The following is a 22,608-nucleotide window of genomic DNA, read 5'->3' as shown; positions in this document are numbered from 1 at the left end:
AACTGAGAAGAAATAACTGAGAAGTAAAAAGAAAATCAGAGTGTAGAGGGTCATGGAAACCAAGGGATGGCACTATTTCAAAAAAGAATAAAAGCTCAACAGTGCTAAATTCTGTTGAGAGGTTCAAGAAGAGGACTGATACAGTTTTTTTGGAATTTGTGATTCAAATGTCATTGTTGAACTTGGGAAGGACAACTAGTATTTTGTGGTGAGATCAGAAGCCAGAGGGCAGTAGATTAAGCAGTAAGTGGGAAGTGAACAAAAGGAAAAGAAATACAGATTCAGTTCTACAAGTATTGCCAGCTAGTGGCTAGTACAGAGACTTGCTCAAGAAAGTACTAAGGTGAATGTGCACTGAACTGACTGAAATACATTTTGAAACAAACTCTTCCCCTGAATTCTTTTTACTTCTCGAGCTCCTCAGCAAAACTTAACTGACCAGAGCGCCATGCTTGTACTTACCTAGGTAACTCTACCAAGAATAAGAAAAATTAATCTTTTTGTGGTATTGGTATTTGAGAAAGAATTAGTATAATTTCTCTTTCTTCTGAAGAATTTTTTTACATTATTTGAAGGACTGAGCAGTGTGGACATTTGAGACATTAGTGGTAGGGCCAGTCACTTTTACTTTCACTTCAGTAAAGGTAACTATTTTAGTTGGGAGAGATATCACATCACATCTCATCACATCACAAGAATAGGTCTGTATTCCATTCAGGTAGACATGAAAAATAATGAACATGCATGCTGCTGCTTCCCCTATTACTGATTCATCTCAGACGTGTCTGTATCTGGCCATAGCATCCTTTAAAACATTCCAGGGAGACAAAAACTGAAAAGCCACTTTTGATGTTGGTTTAGCGTTCCAATCTTGGATGAATATGCCCAGGATCACAGCATTGCACATCTCCACAGGGCATTGTTTGCACAGAATGCATTGTGAATAGTATCCCCTGAATTTATAAATAGCCTTGTTACTGTACCATCACCCAACTCTCTTCCTTTTCCCATGAAGAATTGAAGTAACAGTCATTCATGTTACTAGATATATAGACCATATGTGATAATTTGACATTGTTTTTTAAGCTGCCCATGATACTATTTTCATGATATTGCAACACCTTGTATGAATGTCTCTTTCATTATCTATGCTATGAACAAAGCCAAATGAAGCAAATTGTATCTAGGCTTATATATATATTGTAGTTCCACTTACCTCAGTTTGACAACATGAGCTTTGATGAACTCATTTTTTAAATCTGACTCTTTGAATGTTTTAGTAATCTGTAGAAAGGAAAAAAAAAAAAACCTTTCTGTAATTACAGTTCTTTCTCTCCTTCCTCTTTCCAACACTGAAACATGGGACTATGCTAATGAGGAATATAGACTGGAGTTTTTTTAGTTCAGTTCCACTTTAGAACACCTGGGATCGATTTAGACAGGCTAAAAACCTTCTGAAGCAGGGTCTGTTCTTCATCTATTACACAAAGATAATAATGGATAGGATGCATTTTCACTAGAAGCCATTCTAAACACAGCAGACATTTTGCTCAATGAGAGTTCATGTTATTTGATTTTGTGGCTGTTCCTGAAGAGGTTGGGGCATGAGCCAGCCCAACACTATACAACTTACACTGTGATCCTGCAGCAACTGTTTTTAAATAGGTTAAAATCAGATTAAAATGAGTAGCAATGGAGAGCCTGATAAGAAGGAGGAAGAGAAATAAAGAATAGTCTTTTCCTTATTGTTTCTGATTAATGCCTAAACATCTTAAGTTATTTTTAACATCAGTTGTTATTTCCTGACCTAACTTTAATCTTCCCCCTGAATCATTGCTCAGTGCCGCAAGGATGATTCTCTTGAGGTATAAGGTTTAGCTTCACAGAGAACTAGTAGTGATTCTGTAACTGGAATAGTTCTACCAAGATGCAGGGTGAGATGTACTAAGCCATCATATTGTGGAGTGGATTCTGTTGGCTAGTACTGTGAGGTTGGACCAAGGTTGAGGTGAACGTGAAGAAGTTCAAATGGGGAAATTAAGTAGCATGCTGAATCTTACATTAAGCCAGGATTTGAAGTCAATTCTTGAGACTGTAAAGTTTACATAATCTCTGTCACACCATATTATATCTTACTTTTTCATTATCCATTTTTTTGGCTGATATTGAACCAACCAGTTGTTAGAAAATATGATAACTTTTTTTCCTTCTAGAAGTCTTAAATATTTTTAAGAATTATGAGGCTTTTGATTTTATAATAATAATTTCCTTTTTTAAAAATTCAAGAAGTACTAGTAAGTGTTAAGAAGAAAGCAAAAAGTCACTCAAAATTCTATGATCTAGAATTATAGGATGCTACCATTTGGTCAGCCATATTCTAGTTAACTTTGTAGAAGGATGGGTTTTAATGTGTTTGTTTATATGGTATATTGTAGGCAGTAGGTAAGTTTAATATTACTTGACTTTAACAGAAGTAGAAAGATCTGACCTAAAACTGAAGGAATTGCTAAAATTTAACTAAATGTTTCTTGTAATTATATTTCATGATTTAGTATTGTACCAGCACAGGCTAGACTTGACCAAAGTGTTAAATTTAATTATTACATTTTTGCTATGTAGAAAATATTGAGGTAATTTGGTGAAGATAATAAGCAACATAAAGAAAGTTGATTAATTGGCTGATATCCATATACAAGGATAAAAGAAGAAGCCTATGGCTAAGATTCTGTATTTCATAGAGAACATGAAAATTTTGTGGACTCTTTCATTCATTTCAGTTCAGTTCAGCCACTCAGTTGTGTCCGACTCTTGGTGACCCAATGAATCGCAGCACGCCAGGCCTCCCTGTCTATCACCAACTCCCGGAGTTCACTCAGACTCACGTCCATTGAGTCAGTGATACCATCCAGCCATCTCATCCTCTGTCATCCCCTTCTCCTCCTGACCCCAATCCCTCCCAGCATCAGAGTCTTTTCCACTGAGTCAGCTCTTCGCATTAGGTGTCAAAATATTGGAGTTTCAATTTTAGCATCAGTCCTTCCAATGAACACCCAGGGCTGATTTCCTTTAGGATGGACTGGTTGGATCTCCTTGCAGTCCAAGGGACTCTCAAGAGTCTTATCCAACACCGCAGTTCAAAAGCATCAATTCTTTGGTGCTCAGCTTTCTTCACAGTCCAACTCTCACATCCACACATGACCACTGGAAAAAACCATAGCCTTGACTAGATGGACCTTTGTTGACAAAGTAATGTCTCTGCTTTTTAATATGCTATCTAGGTTGGTCATAACTTTCCTTCCAAGGAGTAAGTGTCTTTTAATTTCATGGCTGCAGTCACCATCTGCAGTGATTTTGGAGCCCCCCAAAATTAAGTCTGACACTGTTTCCACTGTTTCCCCATCTATTTGCCATGAAGTGATGGGATCAGATGCCATGATCTTAGTTTTCTGAATGTTGAGCTTTAAGCCAACTTTTTCACTCTCTTTCACTTTCACCAAGAGGCTCTTTAGTTCTTCTTCACTTTCTGCCATAAGGGTGGTGTCATCTGCATATCTGAGGTTATTGATATTTCTCCCGGCAATCTTGATTCCAGCTTGTGCTTCTTCCAGCCCAGCGTTTCTCATTATGTACTCTGCATAGAAGTTAAATAAGCAGGGTGACAATACACAGCCTTGACGTACTCCTTTCCCTATTTGGAACCAGTCTGTTGGTCCATGTCCAGTTCTAACTGTTGCTTCCTGACCTGCATATAGGTTTCTCAAGAGGCAGGTCAGGTGGTCTGGTATTCCCATCTCTTTCAGAATTTTCCATTAGAACTTATCAAATTCTTGGTAGAAAATCAGTGAACAGATGCTTGAATAGGAAGAAAATGGGCTAGGTGGGAAGTATATACACAGGGTATACGGAGAGAAGTTAGCTTGCTCTGGGAACGTGAATGAATCTTGTAACCTTGCTTCCTCTCGTTATCTTCATCTGTAAGAGGAGAACAGTCCAAAGTATGTTTAAAAAATCGATCTGTGCACAATTGGCTGCTGCAACTCCTAGAGGCTATGCATCTACTTTCAGTGAAGTTTATATACAACCTTTTGTCCTTTTCCCTTCCCTTCAAAATTATTTGTTTAATGAGTCAGGTGAGTTTGTTTTCACACTTCTTTGATTTTGGAACATGTATTATTGACCCTTTTATTACAATGGGCAAAAATTAAGTAAACAATGAAAAAAGTATTTTTTAAAATTTTATTTTTAAACTTTACAATATTGTATTAGTTTTGCCAAATATCGAAATGGATCCGCCACAGGTATACATGTGTTCCCCATCCTAAACCCTCATCCCTCCTCCCTCCCCATACCATCCCTCTGGGTCATCCCAGTGCACCAGCCCCAAGCATCCAGTATCGTGCATCGAACCTGGACTGGCAACTCGTTTCATATGTGATATTATACATGTTTCAATGCCATTCTCCAAAATCATCCCACCCTCTCCCTCTCCCACAGAGTCCATAAGACTTTTCTATACATCAGTGTCTCTTTTGCTGTCTCGTACACAGGGTTATTGTTAGCATCTTTCTAAATTCCATATATATGTGTTAGTATACTGTATTGGTGTTTTTCTTTCTGGCTTACTTCACTCTGTATAATAGGCTCCAGTTTCATCCACCTCATTAGAACTGATTCAAATGTTTTCTTTTTAATGGCTGAGTAATACTCCATTGTGTATATGTACCACAGCTTTCTTATCCATTCATCTGCTGATGGACATCTAGGTTGCTTCCATGTCCTGGCTATTGTAAACAGTGCTGCGATGAACATTGGGGTACACGTGTCTCTTTCAAGTCTGGTTTCCTCAGTGTGTATGCCCAGCAGTGGGATTGCTGGATCATAAGGCAGTTCTATTTCCAGTTTTTTAAGGAATCTCCACACTGTTCTCCATAGTGGCTGTACTAGTTTGCATTCCCACCAACAGTGTAAGAGGGTTCCCTTTTCTCCACACCCTCTCCAGCATTTATTGCTTGTAGACTTTTGGATCGCAGCCATTCTGATTGTGTTTCTCTCCTGGTTGACAATACTACCTTTGAAATATAGAATAGCCTTGGATCCTTAAACCTCAGTCATATTCATAATTGATAAGAATTGAAGTGAGATATGGATTATTGAGATAAATTCTTACAAAGTACCATCATCAACCTGTTAACAGATGAAGTCATATGAAGGATAAAACATTATACATATTATACCTACAGCTGTTACATGTTTTTCATCTTAAGGGCTAAAAGATCTTGTTAGCTATTCCAAGAAGGTAAATCACTATCTTATTTTCAATACCTTCTTATTTGATGAAGCTTTTGTTTTCTTTTCTCTTTTAATCTTCTAAGAAGTATATTGATTTACTTAAGACATTGCTTTACCTGGCAGTGTGGCTATAGCCAGGAATAGAAGAGTGTCAGTTTTTATTACCTAACTAACTGTTCATTTACATGTTCATTATTGTGCATGTGTATTAATTGAGATCTTAAAGAAAAAGCAGAGTTAGCTGGTTGAAGAGGAAGGAAACAGCTACGCAGGTAGAGTGAATGGTACATAAAAAGCCCTTAGGTTGGGAACAAACACTCTGTGTTTAAGGAATGAAAGGGCAAGGCGATTGTAGCATAGGAAGCAAGGAGGCTAGAGTGATAGAAAGACCAGATCATGAAAGTCTTGATAGTCTGTGAAGCATTTAGTCTTTATCTTAAATAATGGGAAGTGTTTTAAACAAGTGAGTAATAAAATCAGATTTGCAATTTGAGAACAATTTCTCTGGCTGCATCTGGATAAACAATTCGAGGTACAAAATAAGACAGATTAGTTATGGTGGTATTTTGGTACTTCATTGTAGAGGTGATGGCTTGGATAGATCTGGTGGTAGTAGATATGGAGGGAAATGAATGGATTTGAGGGGAAGAATAGGGGCTAAAACCTATAGACTGGATATTTGGAATGAATGAGAGCAGTATATCAAAGATGAGTTTTAGGGTTTTGGTTTGGAAAACAATAAATAACATTTTAATCAATGGGGATAGAATTATTGGAAGAAGGCTAGTATGGCACGGGGTGATCATGAGTTTGATTTGGGGACAAACATATTTGAGGTGTTTTTACATGAGCCAAGTAGAGCTATTAGGCTGGCAGTTGGGTGAAAAGGTCTGAAGTACAGAAGAAAAGTTTGGGCTGCAGACAGAATGAGACATTAGTATGTAAGTGTTGGTAGAAGTTGGTCAGGGTTGAGATCATCTAGAGACAGAAAATAGTGAGAGAAGAGGAGGGCATAGGTCAAAGAGTTGGGGAATTTTAACATTTAATGTCAGTGTAGAGGAGGATGAGACTATAAAAGGTACAGAGGAGTAATGGCCAGAGAAGCAGGATGAGAAAAACAGGTGAATGGGCAGCATGGTATCTTGGGCAAAAATCACATAATCATGGGCTTTTTGAGTTAGAATATATTATAAGAATCATCTAGTCAAATGATTTTATTTTACTAATGAATAAACTGAGAACCAGGAAAGATAAGTGAATTATTTAATATAATAGAAAGTTCTGGGGTTATTCCACTGCTCATTAAGTATAACACTACTGACTATGAAACAAGAATAATGATGTGACTCATATTACCACTGGTGAATGGTATGATTCTTATATTTGAAATCAGGAGACCTTGGTTTGAATTTTTTTTCTAGTACTTTCTAGTTGAATGGCCTTTGACATGTTTCTTAAGCTCACTATCTTTACTTACCCATCTATAAAAATAATATACCTATTATGAACTGAAGGTTAGATGATATATGTAAAAGTACTTTATAAACTATAAAGCACTATATTAGAGTATTATTCAAAGTGTTTCTACAGAAGTATGAATAAATGAGATTAACTATGGAAATCACATGTCAAAAGAATTTCAAGGGGAATTTTTCTCTGCCAGATGTTCAATTATAAAGCCACAGTAAATAGTTTGGTACTGGTACAGGAAAAGATGAGTCAGTGAAAGAGAGGGGAATACAGAAAAATAAAGGGAGAATTTAGTGTATGATAAAAGTGGTACAACAAATAAATCCATTATGCTGTTTAATATACTGCTTTGGTACCACCACCTAGTTATTTTTTGGGGAAAAAGCTGAATTTGTATCTTATTACAAATAAATCACAGATGGATTGATAATTTTGGCTTCATAAAAAATTAAATCTATTTGGCATTAAAAAATCCTAGATTATACATGAGGTTGAAAGTCAAATAACAAGTTAGAGAAATATATGCAGATGTAAAACAGGCAAATTCTGATGTTCTAATAAGGAAATAATCTTTTTCCAGATTTACATGAAAACACAAATGCTCCAGTAAGAAAGTGGGGAAGGTCATGACCAGGAAATTCACAAATGAAATTATAAAAATAACCTATTAATATATGGAGACAGATTAAATCTTACTAGTACTCAAAGAGATGCAAACCAAAATAATAGTGAGACATCACTTCTTATCTGTTTGATTAGCAGCAATGAATAACATTTACAATGTATAGTGTTAATGCTGTAGGAAAATAAGCATATCTATTACAGTCCCAGAAAACTAACCAGTCTAATCACAAGGACCACAGTCCTCTCTAACTCAATGAAACTATGAGCCATGCTGTGTAGGGCCACCCAAGACAGATGGGTCATGGTGGAGAGTTCTGACAGAATGTGGTCTACTGGAGAAGGGAATGGCAAACCACTTCAGTATTCTTGCCTTGAGAACCCCATGAACAATATGAAAAGGCAAAAAGATACGACACTGAAAGATGAACTCAGGTCAGTAGGAGCCCAGTATGCTGCTGGAGATCAGTGGAGAAATAACTCCAGAAAGAATGAAGAGACGGATCCAAAGCAAAAACAACACCCAGTTGTGGATGTGACTGGTGATAGAAGCAAGGTCTGATGCTGTAAAGAGCAATATTGCATAGGAACCTGGAATGTTGGGTCCATATCAAGGCAAATTGGAAGTTGTCAAAAAGGAGATGGCAAGATTCAACGTCAACATTTTAGGATTCAGCTAACTAAAATGGACTGGAATGGGTGAATTTAACTCAGATGACCATTATATCTACTACTGTGAGTGAGAATCCCTTAGAAGAAATGGAGTAGCCATCATGGTCAACAAGAGAGTCCGAAATGTAGTACTTGGATGCAATCTCAAAAATGACAGAACGATCTCTGTTCATTTCCAAGGCAAACCATTCAGTATTACAGTAATACAAGTCAATGCCCTGACCAGTAATGCTGAAGAAGCTGAAGTTGAATGTAACACCCCCAAAAGATGTCCTTTTCATTATAGGGGACTGGAATGCAAAAGTATGAAGTCAAGAAACACCTGGAGTAACAGGCAAATTTGGCCTTGGAGTACAGAATGAAGCAGGGCAAAGGCTCGTAGAGTTTTGCCAAGAGAATGCACTGGTCATAGCAAACACCCTCTTCCAACAACACAAGAGAAGACTCTACACATGGACATCACCAGATGGTCAACATCAAAATCAGATTGATTATATTCTTTGCAGCCAAAGATGGAGAAGCTCTATACAGTCAGCAGAAACAAGACTGGGAGCTGACTATGGCTCATATCATGAATGCCATATTGCCAAATTCAGACTTAAATTGAAGAAAGTAGGGAAAACCACTAGACGTTTCAGATATTACCTAAATCAAATCCCTTACAATTATACAGTAGAAGGGAGAAATAGGTTTAAGGGACTAGATCTGATAGACAGAGTGCCTGATGAACTGTGGACTGAGGTTCGTGACATTGTATGGGAGACAGTGATCAAGACGATCCCCAAGAAAAAGAAGTGCAAAAAAGCAAAATGGTTGTCTGAGGAGGCCTTACAAATGGCTGTAAAAAGAAGAGAAGCCAAAAGCAAAGGAGAAAAGGAAAGATATAAGCATCTGAATGCAGAGTTCCAAAGAATAGCAAGGAGATATAAGAAAGCCTTCCTCAGTGATCGGTACAAAGAAATAGAGGAAAGCAACAGAATGGGAATGACTAGAGATGTCTCAAGAAAATTAGAGATACCAAGGGAATATTTCATGTAAAGATGGGTTCAATAAAGGACAGAAATGATATGGACCAGACAGAAGAAGACGATATTAAAAAGAGGACGCAAGAATACACAGAGGAACTGTACAAAAAAGATCTTCATGACCCAGATAATCACAATGATGTGATCACTGACCTAGAGCCAGACATCCTGGAATGTGAAGTCAAGTGGGTCTTAGGAAGCATCACTATAAACAAAACTAGTGGAGGTGATGGAATTCCAGTTGAGCTATTTCAAATCCTAAAAGATGACTCTGTGAAAGTGCTGCACTCAGTATACCAGCAAATTTGGAAAACTCAGCAGTGGCCACAGGACTGGAAAAGGTTGGTTTTCATTCCAATCCCAAAGAAAGGCAATGCCAAAGAATGCTCAAACTACCGCACAATTGCTCTCATCTCACACGCTAGTAAAGAAATGCTCAAAATTCTCCAAGCCAAGCTTCAGCAATATGTGAACCATGAACTTCCAGATGTTCAAGCCGGTTTTAAAAAAGGCAGCAGAACCAGAGATCAAATTGCCAACATCCGCTGGATCATAGAAAAAGCAAGAGAGTTCCAGAAAAACATCTATTTCTGCCTTATTGACTATGCCAAAGCCCTTGACTGTGTGGATCACAATAAACTGTGGAAAATTCTGAAAGAGATGGGAATACCAGACCTCCTTACCTGCCTCGTGAGAAATCTGTGTGCAGGTCAGAAAGCAACAGTTAGAACTGGACATGGAGCAACAGACTGGTTCCAAATAGGAAAAGGAGTACATCAAGGCTGTATATTGTCACCCTGCTTATATAAGTTATATGCAGAGTACATCATACAAAATGCCAGGCTGAATGAAGCACAAGCTGGAATCAAGATTGCTGGGAGAAATATCAATAACCTCAGATATGCAGATGACTAGGTGTGATCACTCACCTAGAGCCAGACATCCTGGAATGTGAAGTCAAGTGGGCCTTAGAAAGCATCACTATAAACAAAACTAGTGGAGGTGATGGAATTCCAGTTGAGATATTTCAAATCCTAAAAGATGACACTGTAAAAGTGCTGCACTCAATATACCAGCAAATTTGGAAAACCACCCTTATGGCAGAAAGTGAAGAACAACTAAAGAGCCTTTTGATGAAAGTGAAAGAGGAGAGTGAAGAAGTTGGTTTAAAGCTCAACATTCAGAAAACTAAGATCATGGCATCTGTCCCATCACTTCATGGCAGATAGATGGGGAAACAGTGGCTGACTTTATTTTTGGAGGCTCCAAAATAACTGTAGATGGTGATTGCAGCTATGAAATTAAAAGACGCTTACTTCTTGGAAGAAAAGTTATGACAACCCAAGACAGCATATTAAAAAGCAGAGAGATTACTTTGCCAACAAATGTCCAACTACTCAAAGCAGTGGTTCCAGTAGTCATGTATGGATGTGAGAGTTAAACTATAAAGAAAGCTGAGCACTGAAGAATTGATGCTTTGAACTGTGGTGTTGGAGAAGACTCTTGAGAGTCCCTTGGACTGCAAGGAGATCCAACCAGTCCATCCTAAAGGACATCAGTCCTGAAAATTCATTGGAAGGACTGATGTTGAAGCTGAAACTCTATATTCTGGCCACCTGATGTGAAGAATTGACTCATTGGAAAAGACCCTGATGCTGGGAAAGATTGAAAGCATGTGAGAAGGGGATGACAGAGAATGAGATGATTGGATGGCATCACTGACTCAATGGGCATGAGTTTGAGTAAACTACGGGAGTTGGTGATGGACAGGGAGGCCTGGCGTGCTGCAGTCCATGGGATCATAAAGAGTCGTACATGACTGAGTGACTGAACTGAACTGAAGTGAATGCATACTCATATACTGGTGGTAAGACTGTAAGGTGGGGCACTTGAGTGCAATCTAGAAATTAAAATAATTGTTAAAAATGCTTAGACCACTAGATTGATCTAAACAAATGGGTGCACAAATACGTGGAGAGACTAGACAAATAGAAGAATTTTAAATATACTTTAAATATTCAAAGCATGACTTTTCACTCCACTTCTTAGGTGTGGCCTGTACATAGTGTCTTTCTTTCAAAGAGTATAATATGGAAAAGGGAGGAACTTTAGTGTATTAATAGAAATCTGACAAACACTACTTAAGCCAGGTGATCATCAACAGTGATAAATCATATTGATACTATGTACCCTCACTTCATACAATGTAAAGAAAATGAAATTTTTCCTCTATAGTCTTCCTCCCTAAATCCCCATACCCCAGTCTAGCCATAAGCAAAAACATCAGAAAACCCCTAGTTGTGGGACATTTCTATAAAATACCTGACTAGTATGCCTCAACTGTCAAGATTATCACCAACAAGGAAAATCTGAGGAACTTTCAGAGCCTAAAAAGGCATGACAATTATATAATTTGCTATCGTGGATGGGATCAGGAAACAGAAAAGAACATTAAGTAAAAGAAGAGGAAATCTGAATAAAATATGAAATTTTGTTAATAACAATGTGTTAATGTTAGAGTTAATACATTAAAAGCAAGAGGATTCCAGAAAAACATCTATGTCTGCTTTGTTTATTATGCCAAGCCTTTGACTGTGTGGATCACAACAGTGAAAAATTCTTCAAGAGATGGGAGTACTAGACCTCCTGACCTGCCTCCTGAGAAATCTGTATGCAGGTCAAGAAGCAACAGTTAGAACTGCACATGGAAAACAGCCTGGTTCAAAATCAGGAAAGGAGTACATCAAGGCTGTATATTGTCACCCTGCTTATTTAACTAATATGCAGAGTACATCATGCAAGATGGCAGGCTGGATGAAGCAGAAGATTGTTTGGAGAAATATCAATAACCTCAGATATGCAGATGACACCACCCTTATGGAAGAAAGTGAGCAAGAACTAAAGAGCCTTTTGATGAAAGTGAAAGAGGAGAGTGAAAATGTTGGCTAAAAACTCAACATTCAGAAAACTAAGATCTTGGCATCTGGTCCCATCACTTCATGGCAAATAGATGGGGAAACAATGGAAACAGTGACAGACTTTATTTTTTGGGCTCCAAAATCATTGCAGATGGTGACTGTAGCCATGAAATTAAAAGACAGTTGCTCCTTGAAAGAAAAGCTATGACCAACCTAGATAGCATATTCAAAAGCAGAGACATTACTTTGCCAACAAAAGTCCATCTAGTCAAGGCTATGGTTTTTCCAGTAGTCATGTATGGATGTGAGAGTTGAACTAAAAGCTGAGTGCTGAAGAATTGATGCTGTGAACTGTGGTGTTGAGGAAGACTCTTGAGAGTCCCTTGGACTGCAAGGAGATACAACCAGTCCATCCTAAAGGAAATCAGTCCTGAATATTCATTGTAAGGACTGATGCTGAAGCTGAAACTTCAGTACTTTGGCCACCTGATACAAAGAACTGACTCATTGGAAAAGACCCTGATTTTGGCAAGCGTTGAAGGCAGGAGGATAAGGGAATGACAGAGGATGAGATGGTTGGATGCCATCAGCGACTAGATGGACATGAGTTTGAGTAGACTGTGGGAGTTGGTGATGGACAGGGAAGCCTGGTGAGCTGCAGTCCATGGGGTGTCAGAGAGTCAAACATGACTGAGTGACTGAACTGAACTTATTAACACTTAATCATTAATTGCAATAAATGTACTAGTGTAAGGTGTTAGATAGCATTTTTGACTCAAGGGACATAAATTTGAGCAAACTCTGGGAGATGATGAAGGACAGGGAAACCTGGCATACTGCAGTCCTTGGGGTCACAAAGAGTAGGACATGACTTAGCAACTGAACAACAGGGTGTTAAATACAGAGGAAACTGGGTGTGATGTGTATGAGAATTCTATATTATCTTTGCAGCTTTTCTATAAATCTTAAATGCTTCCAAAATAAAATACTTGTTAAAGCTGAAGAAAAATTTGAAAATCTTTAGAGAGAAATAAATGCATAAACCTATATTCTGATAATTCTAGTTCTGGGATATGTCCCAATAGTATAATCATTCAGGTGTGCAAGTATCAGCAAGAATGGTCATCAGATATTGAATATAATAGTGAAAAACTGGAAACAGTTTAAACATCTGTCAACAAAAGAGTGGTTAAATAAAATATTGTATCTTTTTACACTATAATACTGTTTAGTTATTTAAAATGGTAGATTTCTTCATTGATATTTAAATACTTCTATGAGAGTTTTGAGAAAAAAGTAGGAAAAAGCAAGCATGTATAGTCTTATTCCATTGACAGAAAGTTATATGTGTTTGTGCATGTATGATTATGAAGTGTACATGAAAGATACTTGGAATATAAAAATATTAATTGTGGATATATGAGTATTGAGATTCCGTGCATGTTTCTGGTTTTTTTTTTATATTTCTTGAATGCCCTGAATTTTCTACATTTGTGTTTTATCTTTACAACAAAAGAGATTACTAAAATTATTTTCATTTTGATGACAAAATTTGTACATACATTATCATTTGCTTTTAGACCATTTTTGGGAATAAATTAAAAATAACAAGTTAGATTGTACAATTTTTTTGGCATTGGAGGTTGTATTTTAAAGACTTACTGAATATCTTCCAAAGGTGCTGGTAGTACTTTTCAAAGAAACTTATTTAGTTTATGTTTTCACATTGCTGAATGTGCTATATGTTGTGCTTTATGCCTTATGCCATTTCTCTCCAAAATAGTGTTTTGCAATTTTACATGTGCTGTATGAAAGATGAACTCACCTAACATATCTAGTCTCTCTGACAGAAACTGAACGACTTCTTTAGGGCTGAGGACATCTCTGTCATCTTGCTCTAATGACTGGTAGCCGGGTTCTAATTCCCTAGAATGAAGCTGGGATTTTCAAAATACGCACTTTCAGTTTACTCCCTTTTATTAAACTAGGTGTACAGCTGAAACATTACAAGATGTTTTTGTGTGGGTATGAGGGCTTCATTATTAATAATGGTCTTCAGACTGGCTTCCTGAGATGTTTATCTCTAGCAGCTTCTTCAAGAAATTTAAGAATGGCCATTGGTTTGAAGCCTAAACAATGGGCTCTTATGACGCAAATGATATGACTAAATATTGTTAATGATTTTTTAACAACAGGTTGGGAAGTGATAGTAGGAATTTGAGGTTCAGTTCAGTTCAGTCGCTTAGCCGTGTCCAACTCTTTGCAACCCCATGAACCACAGCACGCCAGGCCTCCCTGTCCATCACCAACTCCTGAAGTCCACCCAAACCCATGTCCATTGTCGGTGATGCCATCCAACCCTCTCATCCTCTGTCATCCCCTTCTTCTCCTGCCCTCAATCTTTCCCAGCATCAGGGTCTTTACAAATGAGTCAGCTCTCCGCATCAGGTGGCCAAAGTTTTGGAGTTTCAGCTTCAGCATCAGTCCTTCCAATGACTATTCAGGACTGATCTCCTTTAGGATGGACTGGTTGGATCTCCTTGCAGTCCAAGGGACTCTCACGAGTCTTCTCCAACACCACAGTTCAAAAGCATCAATTCTTCTGCACTCAGCTTTCTTTATAGTTCAACTCTCACATCCATGCATGACCACTGGAAAAACCATAGCCTTGACTAGACGGACCTTTGGTGACAAAGTAATGTCTCTGCTTTTTAATATGCTGTTTAGGTTGGTCATAACTTTCCTTCCAAGGAGCAAGCGTCTTTTAATTTCATGGCTGCAATCACCAACCGCAGTGATTTTGGAGCCCAGAAAATTAAAGTCAGCCACTTTTCCCACTGTTTCCCCATCTACTTGCCATGAAGTGAAGTTCGGGAGGTAAGCCTAAAATGCATTTCCACATTTTCTGGAATATGCCCTAATTCAAGCTTTCAACCTCTTGGTTTTCTTCTGGACCAGGGTAATGAGCTTCTAACTAGTCTTACTGTGTGTGGGCTCTTCTCTTTATTATCTAATTTTTACATTGTGAATGTGAATCTATCAGATCCTGTTTGCATCATTCTGCCTGTAGCTCAAGACTTTTTGTCTACAAAATAAAACCCCAATTTGTTATTAGCTAAGGACATTCTCTTCTCTATGTCTTGGCTTATGTTTTAGCTGTGGTATGCCTTACTCGTTCTAAAAGTCAACCTGAAAATCTTCTTTTATAAGAGACCATCTCTCATCTCCATGATTGGATATAATTTATCCTCTTAGCACAAACTTACATCCAATATCTAATATCTATTCCACTTTCTGTATGTCCACTGCATTTGGCAGGATTAATGTTTAATGTTTATTGAAGGAACAGGAGGCTCCCACTTCTGACATAACCAACTGATGTTCCCCAGTATTAGCCCTACCTCTGCCTCCTGGCCTAGATTCTGTTCCCAAATTATTCTGGTTCAGTTGTTCATTCTGATCTCATTAAACACTTAAACAATATACCTAACTTCCTTTGCTCTAATTTTATGCTCATGAAGCACTTTTCTCATAACTTGGCTCCCAGTCTAATTTGTCTCTAAGGGTAAAGGTTGTCAGACAAGCAGATGACTCAATGCCCCATCCATCATAAGCCTCATTATAACTTAACTCAATGATTCCAAAGTGAGGTCCCTGGACAATTAGCATCAGCATAACCTGGGAACTTGCTGAAATGCAAGTTCTAACTACTGAATCAGAAATTCTGACATTGGGGCCCAGAGATCTGTTTTTTTAATAAGCCTTCCAGGTGATTTTGTTACATGCCGAAGTTTTAGAACCATTGGATTAATTTATATTCTTAAGAGTTTCAGAAAAGGTAATGTAAGTGAGCTGAGATTGGTCAGCTCTGACTCTGCAGGGCTGAAGGCCAAACCCTGGTCTATGATGATAAACTAAGTGTCTGCTTGTGAGATTTCTTGGCAGGCAGCCTCGGGACCTCTTCATTTGAGAAACCAGACTTGCTTTGTTTATTTTCTATGTTCATCATTGAAGCAAAGTATTATTTGTCCAAACTACATTAACGTGTATTTTAACACTTACTACCTGTGTGTTTAGTTGCATAAGAAAAAAGGAAAGAAGGCAAAATGAAAATGATTAAAAAAAAAAACAAACTCAAGGATAGAGAAATGCTCAAATTGCACAAACAATAGACTTCCAGTTTTTGAAGCCATAATCATAAAAAATATACTTACTCATGACCTAAAGCTCTTCACTCATGATGTAAGAAAATGTGAATAAGAACCAATGTACAAGCAAATTGACTTGGAAGAAGTACAATGAAACACATCCTTCACCATTCAGGGAAGGAAAATATGCATCTAGCAGTTGTAAATATATCACAAAATATTAGATTTATTATCATATTTGTTTTATGATAAAATAAAGAACAAAGACAAATATTAACTTACCATAGATTCAATTCTTCCACTCAAAGTCCTATATTTCTCTGTAGCTGGTGAACTTAACTCATCACTATATTGTTTACCCAAGATTTGAATGCTGCTTTGGTAAAAGTAAGATTTTTGATCTGAAAAACAAGGAAAAGGCAGAATCAGTCTCACATTACTAAGTACTTTAATTTTTATTTCATACAGAATTATTTAGGCTATGTTGTACAATTAAAAAAATTAATTCCTTTAAAATAAAAAAATTCTAAACAGTAAAAATGTAACTATAATAAAATTATTTTCTCCTTCAGTCTTTAAAAAGATTGGCAAAGCTGAAACATTAAAAATGCATGAAAATCAGAGCAGCATTATTTGAGAAATTAAATTGTTCAGTAGTATCATAATTTTCACTCCTACTATATATTTTAGGGATATTTGTGATTGCAGATATATTCACTCAAGAATTATTGATGTCTATAATATGCTGTTATTCATTTATTATTAAGGAATAATCCAAAATGATTCTGAATAGTTTTAAAAATTATTTCAAATATCATTCTTTTTAGAGGAATTAGTGACCTGTCAGTTTTCTGGACTAAGCTAGTCCAGAAAATAACTATTCTGACAAGATAGCTAATCTGGTTGTTCATTGTAAACTCTTTCTATCAAAAATGGTCTTCCAAAGGATATGTTAAGTTTTATAAAGGAAATGAAAATTCCTAACACACTTGTACATATCTTAGAAACATTATGAACATGGACATAACCTAATTTGTCTCAGGAAGAAAATCCCTGCTTCCATCTGATCATGCATATACATAATTTATACAGAGAAATATCTCAATCAGGGAAAGCATTTGAGATCCCGGGAACAGGGTAGTATGGTCCTTTGTGGCAGAAGGACAAGTCTTTCTAGGGTCATGAATGGTCACTGAATACACTCTGAAGAGGACTTAGGCTCCTGTGTTTGTGTTTAAGTGTGACAATACAGTGTTGTTAGGAGGGAATCCATTAAATCTGAAACTTGATGTTGGTTTTTCCTACTTCTGTAATTCATCTTGCACGTAATAGTCTCTAGGTGATTTGATAGCAAAATATAGTCCCAAGTAAAATTTAGCTACAATTTTATAATTCAGTTGAGTGAAAAAACTATTACTCGTTACTGGAATAAATTTGTTCTCACTTAGTCTCTAACCTTACGTATACCCATACACCTTCATTCTCCTCCTACCCCAGCCCCAGTTATTTAAATAATGCAATGGGATTATAGCTGAAATGAAAAAAAACAGGTTATAGCATATATTATCTAGTGAAATTTGACACATTTTATCTACATTAAAACCTCTGAGAGAATATTCACTGGGATATTAAGTTGTGTGTTAATGAAGAGTGTATATGCATTCTTAATGTTGTTTCTTTCTGTTTCCTATTTTTAATAAAAAGTTAAAGAAAATAAGAGAAACAAAAAAGAACAGAATCATTTTTAAAGTTTGTTTTTAACCTCTTTCTACTTTTTAACTGAAAATTCATCTCCTATCATATGTCCTGCTCCTAAGATTGTTTTCAGGACACAGGTCATGAATTAATGAATATTTAGGTACATCCAACTTTTAGATTTTGAAACTTAGGGTGCTTTGCAATATTTTTTTTTTTTTTCTTCTAATTTTATTGTATTGGTTTTGCCATACATCAAAATGAATCCGCCACAGGTATACACGTGTTCCCCATCCTGAACCTTCTACCCTCCTCCCTCCCCAATATTTTAAATAAAGAAGCAAATTATAGGATTAATGAAAAACAAAACAAGTGAACTTTAGCATCAGATAAATATTGTCTTTTTTGTCAGCTAGAATAATCCTTACCTGGGTAATAATGTTGTTTGGTATACTAAAAAGGACCAAAAATAAATAAATAAAACAGAAGAAAAAAAATACTGAATTATAGAAAATATAAACATGAGAATATATTTAGAGGTATATAAATAAAATATATAATTATATTGTATTAAAAAATAAAAGTGGCAATAAAAGAAAGAAGGCCAAACTTTGAAAGTATATTCAGTTAATTCATCTGAGAAGTGGTATTTCCAATATTTTGGTACTTACCAAAAGCTAAAAAGTAGACAAGTAGACCTATGATCACTGCCAGGATCACCACCACTGCGACGACAACAAAAAATACTAGATATGGATTCAGGGATCTTGAGGCTGATGTCACTCGTGCTGGCCTTAGAACAAGGGGAAAAGATCAAAGCCCATATATTTCACTCAGAGAAGCCATCATTTCAGCACTTCTGAAGTCTCTTAGGTTGCATGTGGCTCTATCATAGAAAATTGATTGGTTCTTTTTTTAAAATTTATTTGTTTATTTGGAGGATAATTGCTTTACAATATCATGTTGGCTTTCACCATACAAATAGGAATGTGACTCTGAAATGAAATCAAACTGAACAACACTCTCTTTAATGGTATTTCTTACCATTAATTAAGCACTAAAATGTTGACATTTAGGTAGCTTGATAGAAGAATAAGGAAATATGATTTATGGTTTGCAACTGCTTTTCCTTCTTCTGACAGTTGATAAGTTTCTCAAGAATAACAACTCTTTTTTGTTTTACTACAACTTCTAAGACCCTTGTTGGACATTACTGTAGTAAGCTCCCTTACATGGGCACCATCCCCAGGGATGTGCTGAAGAGAGATCTTTTTTTGTGGGAAGAGGGGCAGAGGGAGTCAGAATAGTAGCATTTCTCACAGTAATAGCCTCTATATTATTAAAATGAGGATATGGCTAGAGGCTGTGGAGAAGGAAATGGCAACCCACTCCAGTGTTCTTGCCTGGAGAATCCCAGGGACGGGAGAGCCTGGTGGGCTGCCATCTATGGGGTCGCACAGAATCGGACAGGACTGAAGCGACTTAGCAGCAGCAGCAAAGGCTGAGAGCTGAGATCCAGGAGAGTAACAAGCACTTATAATTAATTAGAACTGCACTAGCAGCAGTGGATTTGTGTGATTTTGTTCACCCGTGAATTTATCAATAGCAGTGTAAGCCAATCAGATCAGATCAGATCAGACCTGTCGCTCAGTCGTGTCCGACTCTTTGCGACCCCATGAATCGCAGCACGCCAGGCCTCCCTGTCCATCACTAACTCCCAGAGTTCACTGAGACTCACGTCCATTGAGTCAGTGATACCATCCAGCCATCTCATCCTCTGTCGTCCCCTTCTCCTCTTGCCCCCAATCCCTCCCAGCATCAGAATCTTTTCCAATGAGTCACTCTTCGCATGAGTTGGCCAAAGTACTGGAGTTTCAGCTTCAGCATCATTCCTTCCAAAGAACTCCCAGGGCTGATCTCCTTCAGAATGGACTGGTTGGATCTCCTTGCAGTCCAAGGGACTCTCAAGAGTCTTGTCCAACACCACAGTTCAAAAGCATCAATTCTTCGGCGCTCAGCTTTCTTCACAGTCCAACTCTCACATCCATACATGACCACAGGAAAAACCATAGCCTTGACTAGATGGACCTTTGTTGACAAAGTAATGTCTCTGCTTTTGAATATGCTATCTAGGTTGGTCATAACTTTGCTTCCAAGGAGTAAGCGTCTTTTAATTTCATGGCTGCAGTCACCATCTGTAGTGATTTTGGAGCCCAGAAAAATAAAGTCTGACACTGTTTCCACTGTTTCCCCATCTATTTCCCATGAAGTGATGGGACTAGATGCCATGATCTTCGTTTTCTGAATGTTGAGCTTTAAGCCAACTTTTTCACTCTCCACTTTCACTTTCATCAAGAGGCTTTTGAGTTCCTCTTCACTTTTGCCATAAGAGTAGTGTCACCTGCATATCGAGGTTATTGATATTTCTCCCAGCAAACTTGATTCCAGCTTGTGTAAGCCAATAGATTTGTACTAACACAGTATCTGGTTTCTAGATTGTAGTATCTGATTCCTTGGATTATATTAGGCATATAATCCAAGTACTTCCTCACTGTCTCCTTTCCCACCACAAACACTCACACTGGGATGGTCACCAGAAGTACTCTGTATGAATTCCTATTTTATCCTGTTTGCTTGAAGATGATATTGTCATTTATTTGAGATTTTCTTCATCTGAAAAATGGGACTAATACTTGCTTCTTAAGGCTGTTTTGAAGATCAATGAGGTTATGTTATGTAGGCTATGTAAAGTGTATAGAGTAGATATTTCTACTAAATATGTTATTCACTAGGCTGTGAGAACTTTGAAAATAAAGTTGGTATTCATGCATATGTTTCTAACACTTTGTAGGCTACTTGGTATATATAGGTGGTGCATGAAAGCATGCTAAGTCATTTCAGTCATGTCTAACTTTTCGTTTCTCTGTCCATGGGATTCTCCAGGCAAGGATACTGGAATGGGTTGCCATGCTCTCCTCCAGGAGATCTTCCTGACCCAGGGAGTGACCAGGAAGCAAACCCACATCTCTTATGTCTACCTGCTTTGGCAGGCAGGTTCTTTACTACTAGGACCACCTAGGATTTATGATATTTATAAATATTTGTTGTATATGTTAACTCCTGGGTGTGTTTCAGTTTTAAAAGCCTTAACAGAACTGAGAAGCAGTTACATTTTGCCATAACACAGTCAGACTTCCATTTCTTTCTATTTGTTTTGCTTACATTCTAGTGTATATGGGAAGGGGATGATCTGAGACTCAGTGACTCTCAGAGTGTAGGTTTCACAGCAGGGTTGCCTGGTGTTTGGGCTTTATGCAGCTCACACTGATGAAGGCGTCTCCTGGTGTTTTACTTTGTATCACTTGTACTTTGAAGGCCTTGGATATGGGACCAGTATCATTTCAGAGGAATTCCTTGGTAGCTCTGCTGGTAAAGAATCTGCCTGCAATGCAGGAGACCCTGGTTTGATTTCTGGGTTGGGAAGTTCCTCTGGAGAAGGGATAGGCTACCCATTCCAGTATTCTGGGCTTCCCTGGTGGCTCAGATGGTAAAGAATCCACCCACAATGTGAAAGACCTGGGTTCGATCCCTGGGTTGGGAAATTCCCCTGGAGGAGGGCAGGGCAACCCACTCCAGTATTCTTGCATGGAGAATCCCCATGGACAGAGGAGCCTGGCAGGCTGCAGTCCATGGAGTTGCAAAAAGTCGAACATGACTGAATGGCTAAGCACATCATTTCAGAAGATTATTGGAGGTGGGCATAGACTTGCTGACTTTTTTGTTGAATAAACACATTAAACATTATAAAAATTGACCAGCTCAAATATTATTGTTTAATAAAAGGGCATTTAAATTCATGAAAATAGGAATAACATAATCTCAGAATAATAAAAAAGATGAATAATTTAGCCTTAGCTTAATGATGTCTTTTTACCACATTGCTCTTATTAATTTTGCTATGCTAGTGAAAACTGACTTTCACTAACACTGGTCCAGAGTCCAACATTTGGGAATAACTAACTGTATGCTGGGAAAGATAGAAGGCGGGAGGAGAATGGGACGACAGAGGATGAGATGGTTGGATGGCATCACTGACTCAATGGACATGAGTTTGAGTAAACTCTGGGAGTTGGTGATGGACAGGGAGGCCTGGCGTGCTGCAGTCCGTGGGGTCACAAAGAGTCAGACACGACTGAACAGCTGAACTGAACTGAACTGTAGTCATTTTCTAAGTAGGATAAAATTGGTACATTGATACTTGCTGACTTTTTAAGCCTCGGTTTACTCTTCTGTTTCTTTGTGGTCTTGCTGTGGCTGGTGATACGTGGTCACAGTTGCACACTGTTTGACATTTGCAAGTTCGGCGAATGTCAGGGGGTGCTCAGCAGGGTAGAGCCAAAAGAAGAGCTGGAAGCAAGCCATCCCAAAGTATCACCTCAACTACCAGGAACCAGCTGTATTTCCAGAGATGAGTAGAAGTGTCAAGATTTATTAGTGTAGAGTAAGAAATTACTAAGAACTAGGCTTAAATTGAAAGCTAAAATAACAACAACGAAAAAACCAACCAAAAACAAAACCCCAAACCAAAGGCTAGAGTCAGCATATGCTTTAGCTTGGATGAGCCTCTCATGGGAATGGTTTTCGAGGCAACTTTGCTTTAGTTCATGGAAAACATCTTAAAACTCAGTGGCTGAAAAACACCATGAGACATGACTCAATAAACAAAGGGTGTGGACCTCAAATTAGTGTAATCTCACAAGCTGTATTTAA

At 37.7% G+C, this 22,608-nt stretch overlaps 1 protein-coding gene across 1 annotated transcript in view; it reads right to left on the bottom strand.

The window, feature by feature from the left end:
- TMPRSS11D (transmembrane serine protease 11D) overlaps window positions 1-22,608 on the bottom strand; it is a 60,223-nt gene that overhangs the window by 18,369 nt on the left and 19,246 nt on the right. Inside the window, exons 2-4 of the mRNA XM_086405578.1 lie at window positions 18,510-18,631; window positions 16,426-16,544; window positions 1,217-1,284 (exon numbers count right to left, since the gene is read on the bottom strand). Coding sequence (XP_086261704.1) covers window positions 1,217-1,284; window positions 16,426-16,544; window positions 18,510-18,631 — 309 coding nt within the window. The remainder of the gene's footprint in view (window positions 1-1,216; window positions 1,285-16,425; window positions 16,545-18,509; window positions 18,632-22,608) is intronic.

This window comes from Bos grunniens, chromosome 6 (genome assembly GCF_055505025.1).
Source record: "Bos grunniens cultivar Pamir isolate PY7600 chromosome 6, Bosgru_T2T1.0, whole genome shotgun sequence".
NCBI classification, from domain to species: Eukaryota; Metazoa; Chordata; class Mammalia; order Artiodactyla; family Bovidae; genus Bos; species Bos grunniens.
Note: the sequence above shows the minus strand (reverse complement) of the source record. Positions and strands in the feature narration are given on the sequence as shown.